Source organism: Etheostoma cragini, chromosome 19 (genome assembly GCF_013103735.1).
Source record: "Etheostoma cragini isolate CJK2018 chromosome 19, CSU_Ecrag_1.0, whole genome shotgun sequence".
NCBI classification, from domain to species: domain Eukaryota; kingdom Metazoa; phylum Chordata; class Actinopteri; order Perciformes; family Percidae; genus Etheostoma; species Etheostoma cragini.
In genome coordinates this window covers 6,109,817-6,127,332 of record NC_048425.1, presented here as the reverse complement: position 1 = coordinate 6,127,332, position 17,516 = coordinate 6,109,817, and the positions used below count along the sequence as shown (strand labels likewise).

Below are 17,516 nucleotides of genomic sequence, written 5' to 3'. Positions count from 1 at the left end.
ACACACACACACACACACACACACACACACACACACACACACACACACACACACACACACACACTTGGAGGACAGAACCAACCGTCAAAACTCAGCTTTGTAGCAGCTGCAGCGAGGCTAAACGTGTGTTCCAGGATTCAACTTTGCTCGCTTCAATCCCATTCAAACAAAAGGTAATGAAGGAGTAACAACAACAAATAAGGCATTTCAAAGAGAGAAAATGTGTAGTGTAAACATAGTTTTTACGCAAATGATATGAAATATCATGAGGATATTTCTGCCAGGCGCTGGAGCAGAGTGGAGAAGCCAGCTGCTTGCTGGGAGAGCTCAGCGACACGGTCCACCATCTCCTGGGTAGCAGATACTGAAGGGTAGTTTTGTGCAGCGCCCTTTGTTGCCACAACAACTGACTTCAAGGCCTGGCAGAGTCGTCCCCCTGAGGTTGTGATCTGAAGGAGAGCAAAGAAATAAAAACAATTATTTTTGATACACTTTGTTGTTTTTTATTGTCCATTAAGACAAAAGCAAGTTCAATTTGTACTTTTATTCCTCAACATACTGTTTCTTATGATTTCACATGAATATCATGAAAACAAACTCTGCGTAGGGTTTCTTTCTACATACCTTGCCCCGGAGGTCGCCCGAGGTGAGAAGGCGGGAGAGTGTGTCCCCTATAAACACCAGTTTGTGGGCCGTCACGATGAGACTCTTTCCTCTAGCGACGAAGATGCGGGGAGGCTGGTTTCCCTGCACGCTGCTGAAGAGCACATCGATGGCGTCTGCCAGGCAGGAGAGGTGAGCGAGGCTTTGAGACGAGTAAAAGGACAGCAGCTCCGAGTCCTCCAGGGAGAGAGACACAGGGAGTGGAGGGGATGGGGTCAACTGTACAAGGAAGAGCAATAAAGAAAGTCACGTTTTAAGAGATGACAAAATCTGAGAAATTGGATGGCTAAGTGGAGTTTTGACAAGTTTTGCCTTTTGAATCCTTGTCACAGCTTGGATACGTCCAATAATTACCACCTATTACCAATAATAATAATAATAATAATAATAATAATAATGATAACCACAGATGAAATTAAAGCTTTAAGCCATTTTGCTATACTGCACACAAGATAATTGCATTACATTTTAATTACTCTTTAGCATAGTTGTAACAATAAGTCGATTAACTGACACCCAATTCATTTTCGTTGATCGGCCTAATTTGATAATGGAAAAAAACTAAACAATGTAAGCAAAAAAGCCAAACATGTTCTGCTTCTATCTTTTTGAATGTGAGGAAATTGATACTTTTCTTTGTCAAATATGATTGTAAACTGAAGATTTTTGAGTTATGGACTGTTGGGTGGACAACACAAGATATGTCATAACATTTTTATAATTACAGCAGTAATTATATTTTCTATTTTCTGACCTGATCTTATGACCCAAATGATTTATCAAAAAACATCGACATGAATCCATGACAAAAAAATAATCATTAGTAACAGCTCTAATCTTAAGCAACCATTTATCTGACTTCCTAATGTAAACAAACATATGCAGACCTCTGATTGATGGTGTATAACTGTATTAATGGAATACAGGACGTGAGCACTCTTTTAAATAAGATTGAGTGAGCCTGACACCAAACTTAAAAGCCGGAGAAAGTCAGACAAAAACACACACATACATACATACATACATACATGGTGCGTCAGCAAGTGGCACTATTGAAAGAATGACTGTGCTTTTCTGTTACTTGTTGTCCTGCAGCCTCCATTCTATGTGAGGCAAGATTGTCATGTTTTACAAATGACCTCTTGTTGGTGGTCTATGGCGTAACCAAGGAATCTAGCCACGACTAGAGAAAATGCAGACTGAGTGATAAGACAATATGACCTTCGTCTCAAGCAATAGAAGAAAAAACTGACTAAAGAGATAACAGAAGACAATGCATGATTGTAAATTTGGATTGCATGCTGTACAAGTCTCCAACTGTAGGCCTTGATGTTGGATTCTTAGAAAAAGAAAGGAAAGCTTTAACATTCTCTCAATCTCCATGCATAATGGATTAATGGAGAGATTAATGAGACAGACATCAACAGGTTTAAATTGTTTGGGTGGCATTGAGTAGTCATCATACGTGTATACTGAAGAGGAATTAGGACCACATCAGGAGCTGAAAAGCTGCATCAAGCTGGATTAAAGAGTCACAGTGTTCATTAGTAAACAGCGCGCACTGGGGAACACAGAGTGAATCAATGACTTATCTGTGTGGACTTGCTGTGCATTTCTGTTCAACAAAAACTGCTAAGAAATGAAGAGCTAAGGATTGTGTTAAAATAACAGAGATGGAGACGCACCGTTGGCTCTGCGGTGATAGTCTGTATGTGCCCGTTCTCACCCAGGACATCTGGAAGTGGCTCAGGTTTACCCTAGAGTGGAACAGAGAGATCAGGCAACAGTTCACAATGTTTGATTGTATTGTTACCATACAACTACATGTGCACTCATGACATGTATAAATAGTTACCAGCAATTGTACAGATGTATTGAAGCACAGAGAAAACTTCAAAAACAGAAAAGAATGCAGGTATATGTCTATAAAACATGTGAAGGTAATAGTAATAGTGGCATGACAGAAATGCAGATGTTTAACAAATTAACCTCATGAAAACTGACCTGCAGCTTGACATATCCAACACTGTCTCCAGTAGGTACAGGGGCAGGTATGGGGGTCAAGCCGATCCCAGCATACTCATTGCTAGGGTCATCTTCTCCATCAATGGGGCCCACTGTAAGTGTCACAGTCGACAGAGTGGGAGGCAAGGGAAAGGCAGGCTGAGGGGTTGGTGGCAGGGGCCTCTCTTGGATCCAGCTACCTTTACGTGAGCCCATCCCACCTCCTGAGGACTTCCCATCAGGCACTGGGAGCGCAGGCAATGGCCTGCGGGACAGGGAATCTTGGGAAGGCAAACGTGGTCGGCCCTGAGCCTGCAAGAGGAGGGCACTTTCTTCTAGGGAGCGCTGAACTAGCGTCAACAGCCCTTCTGATGGAGGAGCATTGCCAATAGCGGATAACGCCGGAAGGAGGTCAGATAGACGAGCCCATGCCTGCTGAAGAGGCGGTGGAGGATCATCTGAATGACTGGCTTTCCAGGTCGACAGGATTTCAGCCAACGAGGTGGCCAGGTCCCGTGACGACAGAGCGGAGGCCGAGCTGGAGGCTGTGTTAAGCACCGAGTGCACAAGGCTGGAAAGTGTGGCTCTCCATTGCACGTCACCTGAACCATTACTAGAAACAGAGAGACGGCGAGTAGAGGTGGAGGAGGATGACAAAGAGTGAGGGAGGATTTCCGCAGTCAATGCAGGCATGTCATAGATGCCACAGTCATGCTCAGAAGAGTCTCGGTTATGACCTCCACTGCAGGCTCGTTTCTCAGGTCCAGGGACACGATAGACCTGTCCAACATCATCACCAGAGAGGCTGTTGGTGGACTCCCCCGGGCCCAGAGGTAAACCTGGAAGTGTAGGAACACTGTATACATCGTCATCAACTTCGTCAGGCTTGACATCTGACGTGGACAAATTCAGAGTGATGGTGGGGACATCATAAACCTACAGGTGGGGGATAACACAGAGGAAATGTTTTGAAATGATGCGTGTTGTTGATGTTATGATTATTTGTCAATAAGGGAACCATGATGCATCCACAATACTGTAATACTGTGGGCACACAGAATTTGTAAGATGTTTTTTGTGAGTTTTGAAGACTTTAGACAACTTTTAAACCTGGCTTGTGCATGGATGATCAGACTGAACTGGTTAAAGTAAAAACACATGATATCCACATTATGTCAAAGGGTTGCCACAACCACCAAAAGGTGGACAGAGACACATTTGTCCTCTTAAAATCAGCTAAATGTAAAAGCAATGAGTCCACATACAGTAATTCCAGGCAAAGAGGAAAAAAGATTCCAACAGCTGGCAGACATATTTAACTAACATTAAATAGGAGAGCACTGGGGGCAGGGTGCTGGTGGTGTGGCCATGACAAATGGGTGTGACTGAGAGAAAATAGCAGCAGCATTTGGACTGGATAGACAGGCTCCCCCAACAGAAAGAGACAGGTGTGGCCTCGGCTTGAAGGGGGGCAGGGAGACAGGCTGATGGTGGAATGTGGGAAGAAACGGTGACAGGGTATTTGATAGGCATCTCATGCTGGTGAATCCCTTCACTTGTACAGACATGAATTTCATTCAGCAGTTTAGCAGTTCCCAGCATTATCTTGGTCAATTATAACATTCATAAGGATTGTTATTTGACTGTCCGAAAACAAGAGCAAATTATAGGCATAACAGTTGTTATGTAAATAGACATTTAAGCTCCAAAACTTGATCTAAATCGTAAAGTTAAGAGGAGATTAAACACATCTGAGAAAACGGGTACTATTAACACAGGTCTATCTGTGACTCTGTAGGGATTATCTTTACCTCGGTCTCTGAATCAGCTTGTGGTGGGCCGCTGCGAGGGGTGTCATAGATGCCATCATCAGCATCATCATCATCATCACCAAGGGAAGATGGGACTGGACATTGCCACCTGCCTCTGGGAGGGGTATCATACACCTACCAAGACAATGTTAGCACAAGACCAAATTATGATTGCAGGTCTTGGTCGATCAAATTTTGTGAATTTTCAAACGTGAAAACAACATGTAAAACTCACTACACTCAAAGCCTCCCAAAGACAAAATACAGTTTTGGAGCAATTACAATATGAATCAACCTACAACATGACAATAAAATTTAAAATAAATAACTTTCAACAGTGTGATAGTTGAAGTAGCCATTACATACCTGGTCATCCACACCATCTGAGTAATCCCAAATTTCTACTTTTTTGTTCAGCATGTTATTACTTTTCTCCAGGCCATTATTTATCCTTTCCTCCTTACTCGTAGGAAGTCCCCTCTGTTTGTCCTCTTCTTGCTGCAGGCTTGCAGAAGTGACCTGAGCATTGGGTTTGGGGACACTGTTAGAATTAGCTGATGATTGCGTGGCATCTTTCCTGGTCACTCCCCTCACTGGAGGTGCTGGTGGACGAGGTTTGCGGGTAAAGTTTGGTGATCCAGGAACCCTGCCCTGCCCTGCTCGGATCAGCAAAGGAGACCCACGGTTACAGGCCAGGCCTGGTTTGCCCTTGGCAACAGCCGGTTTGGGTGAAACTCCCTTGAGCAGAGGTCTGGGAGATGCTTGGACTAGTGATAACTGAGATGGATGCTGGTGGGCCAAAGCCGTGGCTGAAGTCCTGTGAAGGCTTGCTCCCACAGGGGTAGGTGTTTGGTACATTCCAGGTGTGTCTTGGCTCACTTTCGAAGGTGGGGTACAGAGTGTTCCACTAGGGCCATCAGAGCAGACAGCAGTGCCCGCAACTCCTCCTGTTGGGGATTGGTAAACACTGTCACCTGCAAGTGGTGTACCTTTGGGCACCAAGTAACAGTCTTCAGAGTGTCCTGTTAGTGTTTCTCTAGGGACTAGATATGTAGTGTCCTCTGGTTCATCAGCTGCCCTTGGAACTCCGGTGGGGGCGAGGTACACTGACTCTGAAGTCATGAGAGCCCCTGGCTGTCTGGTATGCTGAGCTGCTAAGGGCATGGGACTTACTGGAGTCTGATAAAGTGTTCCTGTCATTTCTGTGCTTCGTCCTCTCAGAGAGGGTGAGCGTGGACGCCCTGCCACTCCTAAATCCCAGTCAGGTCTAGGCCGAGTGCCAGAGCTGGAGTGTGAGCGTGGGCGCCCACACTCGACTCTCCGTAGCTCCCCGGGCCTTGAGGCAGCTCCTCGTCCCTCACCCACGCCTGGCGGGGAGCGATACACTCCATCTATGTCTTCTGCGCTACTGCCGACAGCAGTCCGGGCCAGTGGAGGAACCGGCGACAAGTAGACAGAGTCCTCAACGGGACCCCGACGGGGGTCTGAGCCTGGGGGTGGGGCAGTCTGAAGGAGTCGAAGGCGGTTGGCAGGGACAATGCCCTGTCTGCCATGCAGGGAGCAGAGCCACCACCCTGGCCCGCCACCCTGTTCCTGTTCAAGAACCATCAGTATGTCACCCTTCCGGAAAGCCAGCTCCTCCGGGCTCTCTGCCGTGTTGTCGAACAGGGCCTTTGCCAATACAGTCTGAGAAATAGGACAAGCTTAAAAGTCATTAACACAGACTTTTCCATTTAGAAACAAACACACACACAAACACACCCACACACTTAATCGACATCCTAAATTCACCCAAGAGAGTGTCTTACATCTGCATACCACAAACAAACAAGTATATTGACATGGTCAATCCAAGTCAGGATTATAAAAGGTTTGATTGTTGAGGGCTATTGAATGGAGAGTGAATAGGGAAGATCTCGTAAAATGTCAGTGTGAGAGAAAGAAGTACACGAAGAGGATTAGTGAACACAAAAAAATTAAAATATAAAAACTTGCATCATGACAAACTATAAATTTACAGCTGTGTTAATAATCATAAAGGAAGGGAGAAAGAAAAGAAAGGGGCAGTCAGGGAGGATCAATGATCAAATGGACATAAGGGCCTAATGGTAATGAGCAGATGAGAGGAAGGGGGAGGGGACAAGAGGCACATCTGTCCCTTGCTGTTTAGGATTTAATTGCCAACCCAAAGCCAGAGAGTCAGGACCCCTTTCATTTTCTAAACCAACCCCCTGGGGACAACTAGGCTCCGTTGAGCCATGTGGGACCCCCTTAAAAACAGTAATGGAGGCAATAAGGATCCTGATAAAATATATAGATACGACACAAAAGGTAAAAACATTCCCAGTAGATTATGTATTTTTTTCTAGTGATCACATTTATGATACAATCACATAAGGTGCATGCAAATTCATACAAACAAAAGAGACAAAACTGTACTCACAGAGACAGACATTGTTTCTAAGTTAACAGTTATGTCTCAGAGAATAACTCCAGTAGGTCAGTCGGGGTCGTCCATCTAGATCAGCGGTGTTCTCATGCATGCGTTGGTCGCCAGAGAGACTCGGTACAGAAGGTTAATTGAGTCTGGGCAGGACACATCTCAAAGCCTGGGCGCCTCGTCGTCTCCGCCTTCATAAGGTCTCTGCAGTCAATGCAGAAAGGCTTTAAACGCTTTGTTCACGACACATTCATAACACACCGACCCTGTTAACGTTAGTTAGCCTCAACTTATAACGTTGCAAGGCACACGTGAAATGAATGAGGTAGGCAGGCAGCGGCAACACCTGTCTATCCTTTTCCACGCCCAATAACGTAAAGTTAGATTGAATGTAACCCGCTAAGCGAAAGCTAACGTTAGCTTAACGTCGTAGATAAATAAGCGGTGTGCGCTTGCTAATAAAATGTATATTCTATAGTTATCCATGGCTATTCGTGTTCAAATAACAATTCATTTGAACAGTAACGTTAGCTAATTAGAATACCGCAAGCTATGTTGCCGCGGCCTAACGTTAGCTAGCTAACGCAGATGTTGGCTATGTTAACGTTGGCTGTCTTCATCGCCGCTTGCTGCTAACACTAAAGTTCAGTTCAAAACAACAATGGTACCGCCGGGTTAAACCGCTAAAGTCGACCTGTTTGCCAGCAAACGTTAGCGCCCATCTTTAAAAAATACTTACGTTGCTTTTTTTTTCTTATCGCCTTTAAACTTAGCTAGCATCGGCGTCACATTCGATGGTACGTAAAATCACTTCTTTTCAGGCGTGAAAATCTGAGGCCATCAGCGTTCAATCTTCGGCTATGACAACAAAAAGATCTCCGCCTCCTCAGAGCAGTCCACAGATCTAAATAGCATGCTTGAGCGTCAGCTGTGGGCTTTAGACCAATCCAACATCTGTGAAGTCGCGAAGGGAACCGCAGCCCTGAACACAACGCCTGTGTGATTGGCTTGTTTTGCGGGTTGCGTTTAGGGACGTCTGAATTTGGCCGTTAATCATAAGCATATAACCAAGCTGCAAACTGAGAAAACCAAAAATGTGTGCCCACGCTTCGACTACCACTGGACAATATAGTATAGTAAATAAATGCATGATTTGTTTGACAAACTTGGCTGTACAACTATCTAAACGGCAACCAATCTTGTTGGGCTGCTTCCCGGAGGCTTTTATTTTGACAGCAAGTTTTTTACCCGGAAAACACTGACTGCAGTGACATGAATCGTCAGTAGTCTAAGGTCCAGGCTAGACTTTGAGAGGAAATTTTTTCACTGTACAACTTCCTGTTCAATATTGCATGAACTGCAGGGTAAGATAATGCTCTTGATTACATTTGCATATTTGCATTTGTTTCCTTATACAATGTAGCCAAAGGTGTAAAAGTAGGCTATACACTTGAACTGAGTTGTCTGAGTCTGCCTACCGATTTCAACATTCACCGTGTACTTATATCTCTCAGTATTCAGCTTGTGCACCACTGCTCTCAGAGTCCAGGTGACCTCTACCCTAGATACCATTCTCTGTTCACAGGTGATGTTGAGGAGTGTATTCAGGTGCATTAGGACAAATCCTGTTGCTGGCCAAAGGAGAATGTCTCAAAGTAGCCTCGCTGGAAAGGTAGCCATAGTCACTGCCTCTACAGATGGGTAAGAATTCCACAAAGATTTCCTGTTTTGCCTATACTGCTATACTAAAATACACAGAACAGTTACTAAGAAAATGGCAAAAGTTAGCTGCCCTGATAAAGTAGTGATAACGAATGAAATATAACATTAAACATTTCACTTGACAATGTAATCTATAATAGTTTGGGATCCTATGAAGAAAGACCTTTCTGTGTAGGAAAGCTGAAAAGCTTCTCTAGTTAAAGAAATGAATGATGCATATTTGATTAAGTTGGTATTGAGAGCATCCTCACCTTTGTAATAACTGAACTGTGACTGCAACACCCCAGGTCAAGACAGGAAAAGGCTGAGCAAAGTGGTGCATCAAACTGTATCTCATGGTCTACCTAACCTTGAAATGTACACCTCTAGACTACATAAAGGGACACCATTTTTACAAATCTTTAAAATGGCTAAAAAATATTAGAACAAGCACAGCCACCCTAAATGGTATGTACACAGTTCAACACATCATATGATGCTGATAGCATCCCTATGGGAACATTGGATTTATTTATTTACATTTGTATTATTTGACTAGGATCATTTAGCATTTTTACCACTTGTTTTATGTCTTTAGTACGACCATGTTATGTTCTAAGCTTCATGTTTTAATTTATGTGAGCTCTCTAAAGCAAATTCCGTTTAAGTACATTGAAATGACCATAAAACATTGAATGTTGAATCTTGAAATCTCAAAGGATGGCATCTGAAATGATGTAAAACATTAATCTCATAATAACATTATGTAACTATATTGATGGCAATAGCATTTGTTACAGATTGGATCCCTTACTGATTTTCTTCTCCTCCTCAGAATTGGTTTAGCTGCAGCTCAGGCTCTGGGAAAGAGAGGAGCCCATGTGGTGGTCAGCAGCCGGCGGCAGGCCAACGTGGACAAGGCTGTGGCACTGCTGCAGAGCCAGAGCATCCAAGTGACCGGGACCACCTGTAATGTTGGCAAAGGAGACGAAAGAGAAAAACTGGTTCAAATGGTATTCTATCAACCACAGTTACATGGTTCTCAAACAACTGCATCTACAAGTTTGGTTAACATGGCTGCACACCAATAATTATCAGCTTGTCGTTGATTAATTAGACTCATAAGCTCAGTAATAGTCTCATTCTGCGTTTGGAGTAGACTCTGGATCAGTGTGGAGGCATTGATATCCTGGTATCCAACGCAGCAGTTAACCCCTTCTTTGGAAACATCATGGAGTCCACAGAGGACGTCTGGGACAAGGTACACACAGCTATTTAAACCGTGGAATTAACAGACAAAGTCTTTGAATGAGACTCCTGTCTCTGAACAATGATTCTTCTTCCTCCTTTCATTTATTTTAGTACAGTAAAATTAATGGGATAGTGTCAACATTTCTTTCTAGATCCTGTCTGTAAATGTGAAATCGGCCTTCCTCATGACAAAGTTGGTGGTGCCCCATATGGAGAAGAGGGGGTGAGTGTTAAACTAAAAGATAATCCAAACAAAAATAAGACTACACAACTCTTCACTGTACATTTAATTAACAGAAATGCTCTATTTTTCTCTTTAGAGGGGGGAATGTAGTATTTGTGTCATCTGTGGCTGGATACCAACCAATGCAGGTCAGTGTGTACAAACGCAACAAACCTATTTGTATTAAAGTGCTCAAATTATGCTCATTTTCATACTTTCATACAATTCATCCTTGTATTTAGAGGGTGTATCAGAATAGGTTTGAATGGTTTAATTTTCAAAAAACACCATATTTTTGTTGTACTGGACATTGCTGCAGCTCCTCTTTTCACCCTGTGGTGAGCTCTCTGTTTTAGCTACAGAGTAAGGCATCACACTTCTCTTCTATCTTTGTTGGGAGTTGCACATGCGCAATACCTTAAGGACTACTAGCCAGTCAGAAGCAGAGTATGAGGGTGTGCCACCCTAGCAGCTAGGCAAGCATTATAACGTGTGTTACAGAGTGACACTCGTTTCTCACGGTAGTAAAGGCTGGACTACAGTAGAGCTGTTTGGCGCAGTTTGTGAACAGTGTTTTCTGTTGGAGATAGAAAAGGAAAGGGAAAAAGCCAAAAAGCATAATTTGAGCGCTTTAAGATATATAGTAGGTACTACAGACATCCCATAGAGCCATTACATAAGTTGTAGTTCCAGTGCGCATGTGTATGTTATGGACACTGTCTGTCTCTGCAGGCCCTGGGTCCTTACAGTGTGAGTAAGACAGCCCTGCTGGGTCTGACCCGGGTGCTGGCTCCTGAGCTGGCCCACAGTAACATAAGAGTCAACTGTGTGGCCCCTGGAGTCATCAAGACCCGCTTCAGCTCTGCGGTGAGGAGAAAAACATACTGTCCTCTTTGTATAACACGCTCAAAACTTGGTAGTTTTCTTTAATTTACTCTTTGTAAATGTTGTACTCTCTACAACACACCACTGTTTTGTTGCAGTTATGGGGAAATGAAGACATCATGGACGAGTTTAAAAGGCAGCTCAGCATTAAAAGGTACAGCTCATGCTCACATGGAAGTTTGTCGTTAATATGTTGTACCATGCACGCATGAAAACCATATTTCATCGTTCCCTTTAGAGTCGGAGAGCCAGAGGAAGTGGGTGGGGTGATTGCCTTCTTGTGCTCGGAGGAGGCTTCCTACATCACTGGAGAGACCATCACAGTGACTGGAGGGATAGGCTGTCGACTGTGAATCTCCAGTGGCAACAAATTTGCACTTAATTGTGTGTTCCTGTGTAGATATGTATTCATTAGTAAACCTTAGAATGAGAGCTATAATTCGCCGATATAAGCCAGGATACTGAGGAATGTGAAATTCTTCAATCAATTATTGATTTCCTGGGTGAACGTCCGTGCAAGATTTCTGCTCTGTGACAACTCTTTTCATCCTCACAGTCTATGTGATAAGATTTCATGTAATTTCTAAATAAATGGGAGGGTTTTCATGGATTTTCACTTCTTCACCAACTGCTCCTGGTGGATGTTTAAGTACTTTAATATACTGTGCATGTGATTGAAGAGCCCAGTTTTTGATGGGTTTTAAAATGATTCACTTATCACTGTATCACATGTTGCTTTAATTGCATGTCAGGAGCAGTTCAAGACCATGCTTCATCGTTTATCTATGTATCAAACAGGCAGTCCACCAATGTGACCCAAAGACACACAAAATCATGTACAAAGTGCCACATTTTTAATTTAAATTTATTAACTGAGCATATTACATAGTGTGGTTTACAAATGTTTATAAAAGTAACAATTGTCACAGATAATCCAGATATTTTCTGGTCTTTATTTACAAGCAGACTGTAAAGTAACAATTTAAAACAACACAAAGTTGCCCATAATCATAAACCCATAAACCCAGTGATGATGCCATTTCATGGCTTGTTTTCCATGATGACAAACCAATGATTCAAGATCAAATCTTATTCAGCTACAATGAAATCAAATCTATAGAGAAAGATAACAAAAATGAATGTCCATCATCCACAGTCGCCGGCATTCCATATTATTTTTGTCTTTTCTGGCATCTTTCTGCCGATAGTTTCCCAACACCAAACTTGACAACGTGAAAAAATCCATTTCCTTATCTGCGCCTGCTGCCAGCAGACGTTAATTCCCGCCGTGTCATCCCAGGCTTCCAGTACTCCCTCAGAGTGGGAACATAAGTGCCGTGTCTGGTCTTGTAGTAGCGCTTCATAAACAGCTGAGGGAGACACAGTCAGTCACAACACCGATGACAGAAGAAAGTTATCAGTATTTAAAATGTACTGCAGTTTTTGTGGCAGTTTAAAAGTTTGAAATATTGTACTGCTTTACCTATGTAACAGCCAGATAAAAAAAAACATACATTGTCAAGTGTCTTGTTCAGGGAATTCCGAAAGCTTTAATGTGAAGTGTTTGAAAATACACAATGTAGTCACAATATCTTTTCATTAACCTGCAATCATGTTGCATTGAAAGAAAAAAAAAAAAAGAAATCATCTCCACAACAGATAATTCTTTAGGATTAATTCCAATGCCAGATTTCTTTTTTTTTATACAAATTTAAAATAATTAAAATATTTAAGGCATGCCTTGTGTAATTGGACACACTTTCAAAGCCTGTGGGAACCATTTTCTTATGTTTGTATGTATGCATGTTTGAGTACATACCCTGCCTTTGAAGTTCTTTGTCGCCTCATCCTCAGAATCCGCTACGTAGTCTTCACTGTCTCTTGGCAGGGCCGACGCCGCTAAACACAACAGAAATCATAGTTAAACTTAAGCCTGAGCAGCGAATTTCTTTTGTGTGCTAAATCTTTTCTTTTAAATTCCTTGCTTTCAATTGACATGATTTGTAAAATCACCTGCGTTACCCCGTTGCTGAAAGGGAGAGCTGCTTATACTTGGTGATACAGGATAATTCCTGTCAAGAAGAAACATAATTAATCCATTACGTCAAATCCTTTTTCGTAATTAAAGTAGGTTTATATAGCTGTTAGGGGAAATCTTTAACTAAGTGGTGCTGCTAAAACCATTTATAATTTAAGTCTAAAATCAACCAGGAAACTGTTAAATGCTGTTAAATCATAAATAAGTTTCTTTTTATATGACCTCCAGCTCGGAAAAAACAACTATACACATTTAAATGGCTAATTTCTCACAGAGAGAGAAAAATAAAATGAAACTGGAAACATTGTACTAAATAGTATTTTATTGTATATGGAGGGTTAAAACAATGGTCTACAATGCCAGAGTAAACTATTTTCTCAACAGTAAAACATTTTGCCTCTGTGGGTTCCTGAAAGGTCAATTTAAAATGTCTGTACTTTCCTCCATGTGCACTGTGTCTTCACATGTCTCTTACTCTTTATTGTCCAGGCCAGGAACATCCAAACCAGGATTTTGAGGTTGGTTGCCTTTATGTGTTGGAGCTTTACCCAGAGCCTTCTTCCTTTGATTCTGCCGTTTCTTATACAAGGATTTTCCTCCTCCGTCGGTCATATGAGCTCTAGCAGGAGTCAGAGACAGCTTTTCAATAATAACTCTGGGTTGGTTGCTCAGACAAGAGACCAAAAGGGGGCAGAGGGAAGGGTCATCAGACAGATGCAGGGTTTTGATACCGAGCCGGGTCATACAGGTTTCAAGGGCTGCTCTGTTATGCTCCTCGTTTCTTAGAGCTTCGTCTTCTTCACTCTCGTTTGTCCTCTGGTCACCTCTATCCTGCCTGAGCATGCTTGCTCCATTTCTCAAACTGCTGTTTATCCTCTTTTTCCCAGTTCTGGTAGTGCCTAACACTTCTCCATCCTCATCGGATTCTTTTTCTCCATGGTCAGGTTGCTTGCGTTTCATTCCACTGCTTCTTTCTGAGAAGCTCCTCTCCTCCTCCGCTCCATCATTTTTGACTTTTTGCCTCCGTTTACCCACAGTGAATTTCAAGCTCTCTGTTGGGTGCAAGTGCTCGTTTGTTGCATCTTTTGAACTGGCTGCCTCACCACCTTTCAGTGTTCTGATCATAAATGGTACATCTTCATTTGATATTAGTCCAATAACCGGTGTAATAAATGGAGCGTTGTCTCTTGTCTGTGTACCAGCGGCCTGGTCCACACCAGACGTTTTGGATCCTGTTGGAGGATTTGAAGGTATTCTTCCAGACGGTGGCAGAGAAAGTGAAGCCAGGATGGAGTCTCCCATGTTTGGAGGGAGGGATGCTGTAAAAAACAAACATGTGGATAATGACAATTATTAGAAATCTACGATGACTGTTACTGTCATTCTAGCTAAGAAGCTAAGCAAAGGTAAGAAAACTATCGAGTTCTACCTGCATTCTCCAGGTGACCTAGACAGGTTTCATGTTCAAGTAATATCTTCAGGAGCTGGGGTTGGGTGGCTGCCCGCGCACACTCCTCCAGGACAGGGGGGGCATTACTGAGCCAAGACACAGTCTGAAGACAAATTAATAATAGATATAGGTAGCTCTTTTATATAAAAAAAGAAAAAAACGTCCTTCATCCACTGCAAATTAAAGACTTATTTTTCATAATGTGTTCTTGCAGACTAAAACTTACAACTAACAAGAGCTTTATGAAACAGTCTTGATAGCTGTAAATAAGGTGCAATTTGTGACAAAACAAGGGAAGCTGTTCTTAAAAACTACCTGAGCTAGGCTTGGAACTGGGAGCAACTGGTCCACTCGAATCAAAAACTCCCAGAGCAGTTTCTCTAGTTCCAGGTCAAACTTTGTACCATAATCCACGGGAAACTCCTCCTATGAGAAGAGAGAATGGCCCTTACATTCCTACACACATCCACTGAGAAATCATCACGATAGATTGAGATCACTTGATGCTTCTATATGGTTGCAACTAGTAGAGGGATTCACCTTGAAGAAGTGTTCCCTCTCTGTTGGGTCTTTTAGCAGAGTATGAACCAGAGAATGGAAACCCTCGACTGTTCTCATGATCTTCACATCCCTCCTCTAGGAGACAAAATAGCAACAACAAAAAATGACTTCCATGAGTGACAGAATATCAAATATATTATACTGACAATACACCACTCATTTGGCGGTATTATTTTTTATTTTATTAATATTGTCAAGTTATCTTTTACATTACAATTAAGGTTTGCAAATGCTTAAATTGTCTACTGAAGCAACAAGCCCAAATACCATAAAGAAGATGCAGTTTTTCTTTGGAATAAAAACCTACAAAGTGTTCACAGTGAAACAAATGGCAATGCAATTTGTTGTGGGATTAGGAACATCAAATGTAATTTACCATAGTAGAAGCAGAGGAGGCTGACAGAGCAGCAGGAGCACGGATCCTTTCCAGGTGTGGCATAATCACTTTTTCATCCAGCTGTGTAAAGCACAGCTCCAAGATTAACTGAAGAGAAAGATAAGGTTGATGAACCGTGCAGTCAAGACAGGAAATAATAGAATGAAAGAGACTTGGATGTCAAAATCTCACACGTCCTCTGAGCCCCAGTGCCAGCTTGCCCTGGTGTCTCACAGTGAGCAGCCCTGGGACAGTCTCGCAGGCTGATGTCACGAATTCCTCCACAACCCCATACTGCATCACATCCCTCTGCTTCATCACTTTCCAGAGGGCCGCAGACACCAGGCGCACAGGCGGGGCCAGCAGCTGGAGAGCAGCAAAGGGAAGGCTGGTATCTATGCAGCAGACAAAGCATGGCGGAAAAACAAATGAGATAATGGATATATATTCGCCGGCTCTGATATGTTTTTGACAAATATTGTGCAAAGATGTCATGCACCCTGGTGAAGCTGTGCATATACTCTTTATTTATGTGATAGTAAAGCAGGAGTCTACCATCAGATCTACCGAGCTGTGTCTGCTGGGCCGAGGATGTGGCATGACGTTACACTGACAGTCACTTACAACAACAACCTAAGTTACTACTTTAATTAATGTAACGTTAAACCTTGATCACTAGCTACATTACTGACAAAAATTGTTTTACATCCAGTTTTAAGGTTATCCCAGCAATTAACACTTACCATCTTCAATTCGTTTACTTCTAACGTTTGCCATTCTACTGAATCCGTCAGTCAGCTACTCAGTGACCACAAGCTCTCGTTAAGACACTGAGGTTAGCTTAGCAACTTTGACACATTACTCCCCGAGTACACTTCAAAGCTGAGGAGGAACTAACTAGTTTATCAATTCAAAGTTGTTTAGGAAATGTTTCCGAGGTTATGTTTACTAACTCCGGTATTTCCTGAATTTAACTATCGTTACACCTCAGAACCGCTGTTGTTGTTTAACCGTTTGAAAACAAAGCTAGCAACACTTCTATCAAAACTTCGGCATCACATCCTCCCGCCTTCACTGCACCATTTAATCTTCTCACATCTTCACTTGGGCGTACCGGTTGAGCGGTGCTTCACGCACTTGCAATGGTTCGAACGAGGCACTCCGCCCAAGCGCAAAATATGAAATATGTAAACAAGCGCACCCAAAGATGTTTACAGGATATGACGTGGCAGAGAATTTGAGGCGCGTATTAACATGAATTATGAACCAAAACAACTAAGATAATGGCCCAGAGAAAAGGCTAAAAGCAAGAACACCGAGTTTAATAGATAGATAGATAGATAGATAGATAGATAGATAGATAGATACTTTACTCACCCCAAATGAAATTTTAATTTTCCTGCAATGGGAATATAATAGCCTAAATGGTTTAATATTGTAAGATAACAATGTTGTTGTAATATCTATCCATCCCTTAGAAGTATTAGAGTCAGTTGAGTTCCCAGGGAATTAAATCGATGCACCTGTCAAATCAGTTTTTCACTGCCACACTCCATACTGGTGTATACACTTTAAATATTAGTTTATAAAACATTATAAATAAATATCTCTTCATAAAAAAACATTACAACTAAAAACAAAACAAAATTGCAATGCAAACCGAAACCCAATGTCACTTTTGTCACAATGTTAGGAAAAACATTTTTATCACTGATGACATATGGCCGGGTGATATTCTGATGTGGGGGGTTTTGAACCAGCTCTGTGGTTAACACATTAGGTGTGAGATCAAGGTGTGAGCAGTATCAAATGTGCATGGATACATTAGAACATCCTGGCAGTCGGTCTGGAACATTTGAATGACAGCAGAAACCGCAGAGTTACAAGAAAGACTGTAAGCAACAAGTATTGCAGATTTTTTAATTTTCCATTACATTGAGCCAGATTACTCTTGGGATTGCTTGTTAAAAATACATCAGTTTTTATGAACTGGTACAAAAAAAGAAACATCTCTACGGGATATTATTTTTATTGTTTTTGTGTAGAATTACAACTGGTAGTTGGTCACATATTGATGACATTAAGCAGAAAAATATAAACATCTGTGCAAAGT

General features: G+C 42.2%; 3 protein-coding genes across 6 annotated transcripts in view; 1 reads left to right on the top strand and 2 right to left on the bottom strand.

The window, feature by feature from the left end:
• efs (embryonal Fyn-associated substrate) overlaps window positions 1-7,122 on the bottom strand; it is a 20,451-nt gene extending 13,329 nt beyond the window's left edge. Inside the window, exons 1-7 of one of the 3 annotated variants that reach the window (XR_004654547.1) lie at window positions 6,922-7,122; window positions 4,845-6,164; window positions 4,479-4,613; window positions 2,668-3,603; window positions 2,349-2,420; window positions 625-882; window positions 59-449 (exon numbers count right to left, since the gene is read on the bottom strand). Coding sequence is in view for 2 of the 3 variants with exons in the window: in XM_034856573.1 (XP_034712464.1) it covers window positions 264-449; window positions 625-882; window positions 2,349-2,420; window positions 2,668-3,603; window positions 4,479-4,613; window positions 4,845-6,164; window positions 6,922-6,933 (2,919 nt within the window). In the remaining variant the exon portion in view is untranslated. Of the gene's footprint in view, window positions 1-48; window positions 450-624; window positions 883-2,089; window positions 2,225-2,348; window positions 2,421-2,667; window positions 3,604-4,478; window positions 4,614-4,844; window positions 6,165-6,921 lie in introns of those variants that run through there. The other 2 variants (XM_034856573.1, XM_034856574.1) reach the window with 2 other exon arrangements.
• dhrs4 (dehydrogenase/reductase (SDR family) member 4) lies at window positions 7,081-11,602 on the top strand. Of its 2 annotated transcripts, none has more exons than XM_034856578.1 (9): window positions 7,081-7,239; window positions 8,502-8,619; window positions 9,455-9,632; window positions 9,779-9,880; window positions 10,023-10,093; window positions 10,191-10,242; window positions 10,826-10,960; window positions 11,077-11,132; window positions 11,217-11,602. In XM_034856578.1, the coding sequence occupies exons 2-9, from the start codon at window positions 8,507-8,509 to the stop codon at window positions 11,329-11,331; spliced, it is 822 nt and encodes a 273-aa protein (XP_034712469.1). In that variant the 5' UTR covers window positions 7,081-7,239; window positions 8,502-8,506; the 3' UTR covers window positions 11,332-11,602. The 2 variants fall into 2 exon arrangements, with proteins under 2 accessions (XP_034712469.1, XP_034712468.1); XM_034856577.1 differs by lacking the exon at window positions 7,081-7,239 and adding an exon at window positions 8,016-8,282 and having other exon boundaries at window positions 8,504-8,619.
• A 230-nt stretch (window positions 11,603-11,832) lies between these two features.
• Window positions 11,833-16,572, bottom strand: tinf2 (TERF1 (TRF1)-interacting nuclear factor 2). Its single transcript, XM_034856576.1, has 10 exons — window positions 16,147-16,572; window positions 15,596-15,798; window positions 15,404-15,511; window positions 15,007-15,102; window positions 14,782-14,892; window positions 14,446-14,569; window positions 13,492-14,335; window positions 12,992-13,050; window positions 12,798-12,877; window positions 11,833-12,348 (listed from the first exon to the last, which is right to left on the bottom strand). The coding sequence occupies exons 1-10, from the start codon at window positions 16,178-16,180 to the stop codon at window positions 12,229-12,231; spliced, it is 1,779 nt and encodes a 592-aa protein (XP_034712467.1). The 5' UTR covers window positions 16,181-16,572; the 3' UTR covers window positions 11,833-12,228.
• Window positions 16,573-17,516: the final 944 nt, after the last annotated feature.